The sequence below is a fragment of the Setaria viridis genome, chromosome 3, assembly GCF_005286985.2.
Source record: "Setaria viridis chromosome 3, Setaria_viridis_v4.0, whole genome shotgun sequence".
NCBI classification, from domain to species: Eukaryota; Viridiplantae; Streptophyta; class Magnoliopsida; order Poales; family Poaceae; genus Setaria; species Setaria viridis.
In genome coordinates, this window is record NC_048265.2 from 47094924 (window position 1) to 47105694 (window position 10771).

The 10771-nt window shown below is 42.3% G+C and overlaps 3 protein-coding genes across 3 annotated transcripts; all 3 read left to right on the top strand.

Annotated features, from left to right (window-relative positions):
• The first annotated feature begins 1084 nt into the window (after positions 1–1084).
• On the top strand, positions 1085–3419 carry LOC117850798 (B3 domain-containing protein Os12g0592300). Its single transcript, XM_072292327.1, has 4 exons — positions 1085–1207; positions 1645–2081; positions 2287–2512; positions 2919–3419. Exons 1-4 carry the CDS (start codon positions 1085–1087, stop codon positions 3192–3194), a joined length of 1062 nt encoding a protein of 353 aa, XP_072148428.1. The 3' UTR covers positions 3195–3419.
• Positions 3420–4479: 1060 nt separating this feature from the next.
• Positions 4480–7572, top strand: LOC117850801 (B3 domain-containing protein LOC_Os12g40090). The gene is made up of 5 exons (XM_034732670.2): positions 4480–4743; positions 4837–4959; positions 5695–6127; positions 6289–6521; positions 6977–7572. Exons 1-5 carry the CDS (start codon positions 4717–4719, stop codon positions 7250–7252), a joined length of 1092 nt encoding a protein of 363 aa, XP_034588561.1. The 5' UTR covers positions 4480–4716; the 3' UTR covers positions 7253–7572.
• Positions 7573–7718: 146 nt separating this feature from the next.
• On the top strand, positions 7719–10714 carry LOC117850800 (B3 domain-containing protein Os12g0592300). The gene is made up of 5 exons (XM_034732667.2): positions 7719–8435; positions 8566–8685; positions 9048–9477; positions 9632–9870; positions 10246–10714. The coding sequence occupies exons 1-5, from the start codon at positions 8406–8408 to the stop codon at positions 10519–10521; spliced, it is 1095 nt and encodes a 364-aa protein (XP_034588558.1). The 5' UTR covers positions 7719–8405; the 3' UTR covers positions 10522–10714.
• The last annotated feature ends 57 nt before the right edge of the window (positions 10715–10771 follow it).

Sequence of the window (10771 nt, forward strand, 5' to 3'; positions counted from 1 at the left end):
TGTCAAATCATGGACTAATTAGGCTTAATAGATTCGTCTCGCGAATTATACTCCATCTGTGCAATTAATTTTGTAATTAGCCTATGTTTAATACTCCTAATTAGCATCCAAACATCCGATGTGACAGGTGTTAAACTTTAACCGGGTGTTCCCAAACACCCCATATCCAACAGAGATGATGCCAATCAGCTGTGCTTCCTTAAACTCAACTCATTTGCTCGTTCCTTCAGACAGAAACCTTGTTTGGCTTCTCATCATACTCTTAAGAATAAAACAATTACTATCATACCCCCCGCGATACTGCTTAGCAGAGGTGTTGTTGCATTTCAGCCGTCAGGTTCCCTTTCCATTGAACGGTGGAGAAAGTTGCATTGTCCAGGACCAAAAGAAAAACACCTCATTATAATATGCGTCTATACCAGAAGATTATGAAATGATGTGGGTCCACCGTACATTTCATGCTTTTATTCAGAGGAACTGTACATTTCTTGCTGACGTATCTTATAATCTCCATACGTGTATATATACGGTGTTGCGAGTTCTTGAAATCGACGGATTTCCTGCAAGATGCTGCAAGAAATCGAACAGAAAATTGTTGTTTTCAGTTCACAAACACTTCACAGGCAAACGCAAGGAGATAAAGCTTGTCCACTGCTTCACTCAACTTACTGACAGGGAATTATCAAAAAAAAAAACTGAATGACAGGGAACGTTAATTCTTGCCACTCCGATCGAGATGACAGCATGAGACGAACGCCGTCCATGTGGACCTGCCACCGTTGACCCCACTTCTCAGTGACTCAGGTCCATGAACGTCTGGTCCAGCAGTTTCCGTACTGAACTTGCAGGTGAAACCTCATCAAAACTTTGCAACTACACCTGTCATCTTCATCAAAACACACACACGCTCTCGTTAACATCCAGGAGAGGTGACCTGCTTCACCTCGGAAGCTCAGACTACTCGATCTCTCAGAGAATGCAACAGGAGCATGGTCAGGAAAACTCTCTCCCTCGATTTATCTCTGCATATGAATCCTGTGAAATGTTTGTACTCTGACAGCGTTTTGTGATTGGATTTTGGCAGATGGTTGCAGAGAAGAGGTGTGAGAGGTGCAGGAAGTGGCAAGAACACTACTACCGGGAGCACATGGATGTTACCAAGATCCGCTTCTTCAAGCTCATGACCGGAGATTTCGCCAAGGGCATTGTAAGTGTCGGCGGTCCACACTATCCTGTCAAGTGATTGCCTGCATTGTGTTCTTACATATGTTATTTCAGAAAGGATACAGGAAAACTTTTGCAGATTTGACCAAAATGTTCAGATTTTTCATGTGAAAACTATACCAGAACATTTTGCGTTGCAAGTACTTCTCTTACACTTCTTTTTCCCAGCGATTCTATAACACGTTGAAGTGCTGATGTGTTAATGAGAGGAGTCGCAAGCAAAAAAGGGAGTAGAGGGGGGCACACAATTGGTTCTAGCATTAATTATGAATCTTATGCGCTGATGTATTAAGAGTTATAAAAAAAATAAACTATGGTCTTAATTCCACTGGCATAGTTCTAGCTAATTCTGAGAATTCTTACATTACAGTATCATCCTTGATCATGTGAGGGATTAATCCTCAAAATTGTCCATTTTAGAGCATACCGGTGAAGTTTGTGAGGAATTTCAATGGGCAGATCACTGAAGTGGTTGAACTGAAAGCGGCAAGTGGTGAAACATGGCACGTCGGTGTAGACAAGATTGCCGATGAGCTTCTCCTCACGTCAGGATGGGAGGATTTTGTCAAGGTTCGTGAATTGCAGGAGAATGACGTCCTGCTGTTCACTTGCAGTGGCAACTCTTCCTTTGATGTCCTAATCTTTGAAGCGAGTGGCTGCGAGAAACTGTCTTCCCTGTTTGATCACAAAACTGGTCCTTATAGAATGCACAAACATTTGAATGATATAGCGGGTCGACATGCTGAACAATATATAACTGATTCCGAGGATACTGTTGTGCCATCGCAGCTGGTTGGCTCCACACACAAGGCTTCTACTGCAAAGAAACATAATTGCAAAGGTAAACCAAGTAAGTAAAATCATTGCAAGTTTCCAGTTTGAGACTAGCAGACTAGCAATTGATACTTGAGATCTGTTAATATACATTCTCATATAGGATTTTTTTCCCATCCAGCTAATTAGAAGAAATTAAATTCTGCACATCAATGATGTTTCTGCTTGGTCATTTTCAATGTATAAGCTGATATACATGGTGTGCACATTTTTTGCAGGGAAAGAGCCTCAATCCCTAAACAGCAGTAGTTTCCATGTTAAGCATGAAGCAATTGAGGAAGAGGAGAGTAATGACAGCTATGCTGACTCCAAGTTGTACTACTCAAGGAATGCCAATCAGGTTACAGAGGAGGAAAAGGAGAAGATTCTCAGTTTGGCCTCCATCCAACCACAAAATCCTGCATTTGTGGCTGTTCTGCGGAGGAACCATCGTCAACGTAGGAACAACTTTCTGGTGAGTTATTCATAAGTGAAATTATTTACCTACATAAAATTCTTGACTTGTGAAAGTTAAGGCCCATGTAATATTTGCCATTGGATGATCTGTTCATTTGTTCATAGGAATTAGAGAGAACTTTTTTTCCGTGAAATATAGTAGCTGCTATTTGTCTGAAGCAGGATTCTCCATGTATATACTCTGTATATCACATGGACTGATGTATTCATTTACACAGAATTTGTAGCTATCATCGTCTTACTATATCAGAATTTGTACGCAGAATTTGTAGCATCATTGTATTACACAGAATACTATACAATGATGCTACAAATTCCGTGTAATACTAATACGTATCACTACAAATTATGCAGTCCAATAGATTTGCTACAAATTCTTACATGGCCGCAACGTTCATATGCAGACTGTCCCCAGTAGATTTGCTGCAGATCATCTTCATGAAAGACCACAAGAGATCATACTTTGTAGGCCGAGAAGAAAGGACAGGTGGTTCGTCAGATACTATTACACGAGCTACATCCGGGGCTTCCAAAACCTGCAGTTTTTCAAGTTTGTGCACGACAACAAGCTTCGCGAGGAAGACACCTGCGTCTTCGAGCTGATGAAAGGAGCAAAGAGGGTGACAATGACAGTCCATGTCATCAGGAAGGTTGGCGACCGGTTTGACCTGGTGGGCTAAGTTCTTGATTCTTTGTAGAGTCGGCATGTAGGATGGACTTGTACATACAGGTGTAGTTTCTGAAGCATGTACTATGTAGAAGTGGCACTGGAAACTGAAGCTGAAAGTGCCTAGTGTGACGCCTTGCATGGAATGCAGCAGGTGCACTTTTGTTTCCTGTAAGGTAACCTCTTGAAGCAGTTTGACCGTGTGGGTACTAGGACAAGGTTTGATCTGTGTATGCAAAATATTTCCAAGGAAATGGTGCCCTAAGATAGTGACTTCTGCTTTCAAGTTTGTGCAGTGCTATTGTTTATCCTCTCTAGTGTTCCATTGTTCAGAGGAAGCTCTGTTTTTCCAGCAGACATGGTTAAATCCCTTGCTGTTTGCGGCATCTGTTTTCACTGCATGTGTAGTACTCTGAAAGTTCTCAAACCGTGACCTGGTATGATCTGAAACCGTGACGTACAGCTAAGCTGGCAGGTTCCATCCGAGGCTAGTTTTCCCCAAAATTCCAACTTTGTCACTATGCAAAACTCCATCACACAAACTTGCGGTACATGCATGGAGTACTAAATGTAGACGAAATTAGTTACTAAATGTAGACGAAATCAAAAACTAATTGTACAGTTTTGTTGTACTTTGCGAGACAAATCTTTTGAGCCTAATTAGTCAATATTTGGGCAATAATTCACAAATACAAACGAAATGCTACAGTTGCACATTTGTGGCAAAATGCCAATTTTACTACTTCCAAATTGGGAACTAAACAAGATCTGAGTTTACGGAACTTGATGCACGGATTATCTATCTTCCGGAAGATAGATAGGGACGTGAACTTCCAGTCCAACACCGACCCATCCTCCCATTTCTTCCCCGGGCAGCTCCCACCCCCGCCCACCTCCCGCCCCTCCGGCAAGCTTCTACCCCGGCGGCGGCGCGTCACGAGCGAGGCAGCGGCGCACGAAGAAGAAGAAGGCGAGGTGCGTGAGGAAGATGAAGATCGTGCGGTCAGCGGTGGCTGCACGAATCTCCAACATCGGAAGATCAAAGGCCTTCCCATCTTCCGGGTACATAGATAAGATAAGATCCATGTATTCTCTCCACAGACCTCGCCCGTGGGTTATGGTATGGGCCAAGGCCCATTGGCCGCAAGGATGTGTCTTAGCCTGTGAATAAAAATCAAAATTTGTTGTTTTATATTTTTTTATAAAAAATAGTGAAAATATTTACCACTTTAAAAATCCTGCAAGCAACCGAACTGATGAATGCTGTGATCACTGTTCAGCTCGCAACCCAACAGAGGAGACAAATTTTCACCGCTCGGCTTCACACTCCACCTGTCTGCTTTTACCGCTCTCCAAGATGAGGCAAACACTCTGCCCCGGTTAAGGGTGAACCATCCACGGTGGGGCCACATCACAGCGACCTAGGTCTACGAACACCTGCTCCACCAGCATGTGTTGCACTCAAAAAATCTTTCTGCTGTATACATCACCCTCATCAGGCACAGAGCTTCACCTCGGAAGCTCAGGCCGGCAGGATGCAGCAAGAAAATGGCCAAGCTTCAGTAAAACTCTCTCTCTCTCTCTCTCTCTGCATCTGATCCTCTGAAGCATTTTGTGTTGTGACTCTGTTGCGTTGTGTGATTGGATTTTGGCAGATGGTTGTAGAGAAGGGGTGTGAGAGCTGCAGGAAGTGGCAAGAGCACTACTACTGGGAGCACATGGATGTCACCAAGATCCGCTTCTTCAAGCTCATGACCGGAGACTTCTCCAAGGGCATTGTAAGTGTCCACAGCCCACTACTCTGTTCATTTTCTCGACCAATATTCCACTGCTATGTCAAGTGGACATTACCTTCTTTTTCTAAAATAATGTTCTCTAAAACATGTGGTTAAATTTTTACAAATTTTGGTAAACCAGTACATAAAAAGCCGTGTGCATTTGTCATGTCTAAATGGTAACTAGTAGTAGATTCGCCATCGCAAATATTTATTTTATTAATTTAATTTTCTCTGTAACTTTATGGAATGAGGGTATACATTTATCACACAAGCTGTGCTTCTTCTAGCTCTTAAAGTTTATGAGGTGAGCACTACTGTCTACTGAGATATCCCTGTAAATGGAGATATGTTACTGAAAGGAGCTTAAGAAGTAAAAGGAGTAATAGACACAAACATTGCTTTAAATCTCATGTATATGGACCTAAATATTAGTCTTACCTAGGAGCACTTATTATATGGAAAATAGATTGTAAGTAATATAAATTTGATGTTAATTTATGTCCACCAGCCAGCTTTCAGTTAGTTTTTCACTTTCTCTTTTTAAATAAAGTACTGCAGGACGACAAGAGGGGTTTTTTCAGCTATTTTTCAAGATATCTCTGTTGTTTTTTCCGGGGTCAAGATGACTACTGTTAGTTGACTATAAAGCAAAATTTGCCGGAGCTACTACGTTATTATCATCTGAAAATTAACTATATGAGCAATGATTGGTCAATTTTATGTTTTCATCTTCAGAGCATACCAGATAAGTTTGCAAAGAATTTCAAGGGGCAGATCAGTAGAGGATTTGAACTGAAAGCGCCCTCTGGAGAAACATGGCACATGAGTGTAGAAAAGCGTGGAGATGAACTGTTCCTCATGTCAGGATGGGAGGATTTTGTCAAGGCTCATGAACTGCAGGAGAACGACCTCCTGCTTTTCACGTGTTGTGGCAACTCTTCCTTTCAGGTCCTAGTCTTTGAAGCAAGTGGCTGTGAGAAAGCGTCTTCTCTGTTTGGCAGCAGAATTAGTCCTGATATGTGCAAGCATGTCAACGATATCGCGGGTCAACATGGTGAGCAGCATTTCTCTGTGAGTGATTCTGAGGACACTACTACACCGTCACAGCATATTGGATCCTATCAAAATGCCTCTTCTTCAAAGAAATCGTGTGGGAAGACTAAACCAAGTGAGTAGAAGCACTACAATTCTGCCGTGCAATCCTAGGCTTGTTTTGATTGTTTTGAATAATTAGTACATAGGCATGTCTTAAATATTAATATATGTTGGTGTCGATGATTTTCAATATATATATAAGCTCATATGCATAATGTACCTGTTTCTTGTAAGGTGAATCTGAATATCCAAACACTAGCAACTTTGTTGCCAAGCATCCAGCAATTGGTGAAGAGGATAGTGATGACGAATATGCTAAATCTAACTGCTACTACTCGATGTTTGCCAATCGACTAAGAGACGATATAAAGGAGGAGATAATAGGTTTGGCTTCCATCCAACTGAACAATCCTGCATTTGTGACTGTTCTGATGAAAAAGCATGTTCAACGCAGAAACAATGCTTTGGTGAGTTTATTTGTTTAACTAGTGTAAATAAATGATTGTATACAATTCGTTCAACTTAAGCGTATCTCGTGTGCAGTCTGTTTTAGGTAGAAGGTTTTGAATTGTTGATAGGAACTACAATGAAGCTTTCCCCTTTTCGAGTGGTAGCTGTTATGGTGACAATTTACTGACCGGCACAGCTTTTCTGAAACTACCAAAACCAAATGGTAGCTATTTGTGGAGCTTGTATCCTGCCAATCTAACTGTATATCTCAAGGATTAAATATCAACAACCTTAACATAGTGCTTATAAGGAAAACTTAACTCACAGTAAATGTGTGTCTATTTTTTAGTTTAATTTATGGATAGTGGCATCTTCATCCACACTAAAATTCTCTGAATTTCCTTGATGCCATGTTATAAGATCATACTCTCTGTCCGAGTACAGTGCTGAAATGACTTATTTGTATGTGCAGATCATCCCCAGTAGATTTGCTGCTGACCATCTCGAGGAAAGAGCACATGATATCATATTTCGTAGGCCAAACAGGAAAGAGAAGTGGCTCGTCAGCTACTACTACTCGCACTACATGCGATCCTTCCGGAACTTGGCATTTTTCAAGTTTGTGCACGACAACAAGCTCCGCGAGGGTGACATCTGCGTCTTCGAGCTGATGAAAGGCAAAAGGAGGGTGACGATGACCATCCATGTCATCAGAAACGCGAATGGCCGGTTTATTCTGGTGGGATAAGTTGTGTTGTATCCTCCCAAAAGAGTTGGCATGTAGAATAGCACTTGCACCAGTGTAGTTTCTGCAGTATGTACTATGTAGGAGTAGCACTGGAAACTTAAGTGGAAATGCCTAGCAATGCCTTGCTTGTAGCAAGTGCACTTTTTGTATCACTGTGTTAGGATCACTGTACATTTCGGGCCTGCGTACTGGGCTTGTGTTCGTGTTGGGCCTGCGTGCCTATCTCTTGTTGGGCTCAGCCCGTGTATTATCCTATCTACATATACCTGGAGAGGGAGAGGGGGATGTATGAAGTGTTCATCTTCCTCCTCAAGCAAGCATACCTCTGTTGTCCAATTCTGTTATCCTGTTCTCCAATTCTTGCTTCCTGCCTTTGATTCCTTGCTTCCCTTCTATCCCTGCTACCCTGCTGCTAACATCCTGTAAGGTAACTTATCGATGCAGCAGTATGGCTGCTAGAACAAGGTGTGGCCTGTGTAAAGTAAATGTTTCTAAGCAAATGGTACCTAAGGTGGTGGCTTGTGCAGTTGTGCTTTTGTGCCTTGTTCAGTTCTCCCTTCTGGTGAAAGTTATTGTACTCTGTTCAGAAGTGTTGTTCCACATGTAGTTCCTATGTTCAGTGGAATTTGGACTTTGGAGCATGATCTCTTCAGTGCCGCTGTGTAAAAAAAGGAATATAAGTCTGAACATCGAACAGCCTCTTGTCAGTCAAGTATCTGAAATTACACTGATTTTGCTTATTCTTGTTCGAAACAATAATATCGTGAGACAACCTAGTTGTTGAAATAATTGTGTGCTGACAGCAGCTAAACCAGATGTCTTATTTTCCCCGTAAGTATCAGCAAAAGGAAAATAAAGTTTTGTTCACTGCTCACCCCACTTACTGCCAACTTTATCTTCCCCCAAGAATGAGGCAAACGAGAAACAACATCCTAGTGTTCGTCGCCCAAAACAATGAAAAGGAAGAACCCTAGTGCATCAGGTACCGTGACCCCACTTGTGAGTGACCAATGTCCATGAACAGAGTTGGTCTACCGTCTACCAGCCTCCAACCAAGCATATGTCCAATCTCACAGTAACTACTGACTAGTAACAACTCCTCTCACCCTCATCAAAACACTCACTCGTTAACATCGAGGTGAACAGAGCAACTATGCCTATCAGAGAATGCAGGATGAGCAAGGTAAGAACTCTCTCCACCTTCATCTCCTTCCATCCATCATTTAATTTGAAATGATTTGCGAGAAATATATTTCCAGAGAAACTTTGCAAGATTTGTGCTGTGACAATGCTCTGTGTTTGCATTATTGCAGATGGTTCAGCAGGGGTGTGAGAGCTGCAGGAAGTGGCAAGAACACTGCTACCTGGAGCACATGGGTGCAAGCAAGGTCCGTTTCTTCAAGTTCATGACCGGAGATTTTGCGCAGGGCATTGTGAGTATCCATTGTCCTGGCAAATTGTTAGATGCTCTCATGTTCATGTTGTGCGTTATTTAACTGTGCTTGAGCAAATTTGGAGAACATGTGCTGGTTTTGTTGCTGGATACGTGTCACAAAAGGAAAATAAGCAATAGGACACACTTGCTTAAGTCATACCCTCTAAGGATGAGTCTATAGAAACTTCTTTTTCATGACAGTTATCTTTGCATTAGTCACTGACTCTATTTTCTGAGATCATTTGAGTAACTAACTGGACATGCACTTCTTTATTTTAGACACATAATCAAGCCATTGAGACCATATTTTTCTAAGGTAACCAAATTGTATGACACACCTGTCTCCTGTTTTTATCTTAGAGCATTCCAGAGAAGTTTGTGAGCAATCTAAATGGGCAGATCACCAAAGGGTTAAACCTGAAAGCACCCAGCGGCGAAACATGGCTCATCGAGGTTGCCGAGAATGGCGATGAGTTGTTCTTCATGTCAGGATGGGATGATTTCGCCAGAGCACATGAGTTACAAGAGAACGACCTCCTCATCTTCACATGCAGTGGCAACTACTCCTTTGACGTCCAGATCTTCGACGCCAGTGGCTGCGAGAAAGTGCCTTGTTTCTTCACCAGTAAAAAGGGTCCTTGTACGCACAAACACTCAGATGGCATAGTGGATCAACAAGCTGAGCACTGCATTTTAAGTGATTCTGATGATTTGAGAATGCCGATGCGCCTCATTGGATCCCCAAACAAGGCATCTACTTCAAAGAAGAAGAGTGGCAAGACTAAACCAAGTAAGTAACAAAATTGTGGTATCCTGATAGGCAGTTGTTTTAAGGTTTGACAGCACTGGGTTAAAGCTGTATGCATTCAGTTATTACATTCATTATACAGCTTTCATCTGTGCAATCGATAATCTGTTTTACTCTGCCACATTTTTTTTGGCAGGGAAAGAGCCTGAATCTCCAAATAGCAACTACCATATCAAGCAAGAGCTGATAAGCGATGAAGAGCAGAGTGACGACAGGCTTGTCGATTCCAACTACTACTACTACTCAAGGTCTGCCAGCAACCTAACTGGTGATGAACGTGATCAAATATTCAGTTTGGCGTTGATTCGACCAGGCAATCCAGCATTTGTGGCTGTCCTGCAGAAGACCCATATTGGCCACAAGAACAACTTGCTGGTCAGTTCATGTATTCAACTACCAGGATTGCAACAAAAATTGTTGCACGGATTTTTGTTCCATCTTTACTGATTTGCACCTCCATGCAAAATCATGTGCAGTGTATCTCTTGGATTTGATAGGAAATACGGTTTTCTTTGGTCAACACGCATTTGCTTAGGTAGTTCAGTGATTGATTAGGTTCCATCGGACCATCGCAAACCTAACTGGTTACTTCCAATTGCATAATATTTTTTTTGAGAGGTTTACATAATCAGTAGTTGGCATTGTGAGCTTTGTAGCTGGTGCCTGACTGCAATTTGTTATTACATTTGTTTTTGTTCTATCGTTAACTATGAAGTCAGTGCTGAACCTGTTGGTGTCTTTGCAATGCAGATCGTCCACCATGGATTTGCTGCAGACCACCTTGAGGGAAGATCCCATGACATCCTGCTCCTGAGACCAAACAGGAAAAAGAAGTGGTATGTCAGGTACTACCATGCAAGCCGTGCCAGAGGCTTCAACTGCTGCCGCTGGATCAAGTTCGTCGGTGACAACAGGCTGCGCAAGGACCACATCTGCATCTTCGAGCTGATGAAAGGAGCGAGGAGGACGACGATGGTCGTCCATGTCCTGAGGAAGGTTGATGGAAGGTTTGTGCTGGTGGCCTAAGTTCTTGTATCCCCCTACCCTCCTAGTTCTGTATCATGTGTAGTATTGTACTGTATTCAACTTGCTATGCTGTGCTGTATCATGTGTAATGCTATACTGTATGTGCCAAACTGAACTCCAAGCAAGCACCGGTACCCTGCCATCTATGGCAGTGTGACGTTTGAATGTCTCTAAGAAAATGGTGCCGTAACAATTTTCATGTCTAATTTGTTATTCATGAGCAATTCTGGAGACACATTCCAGAGGGCAA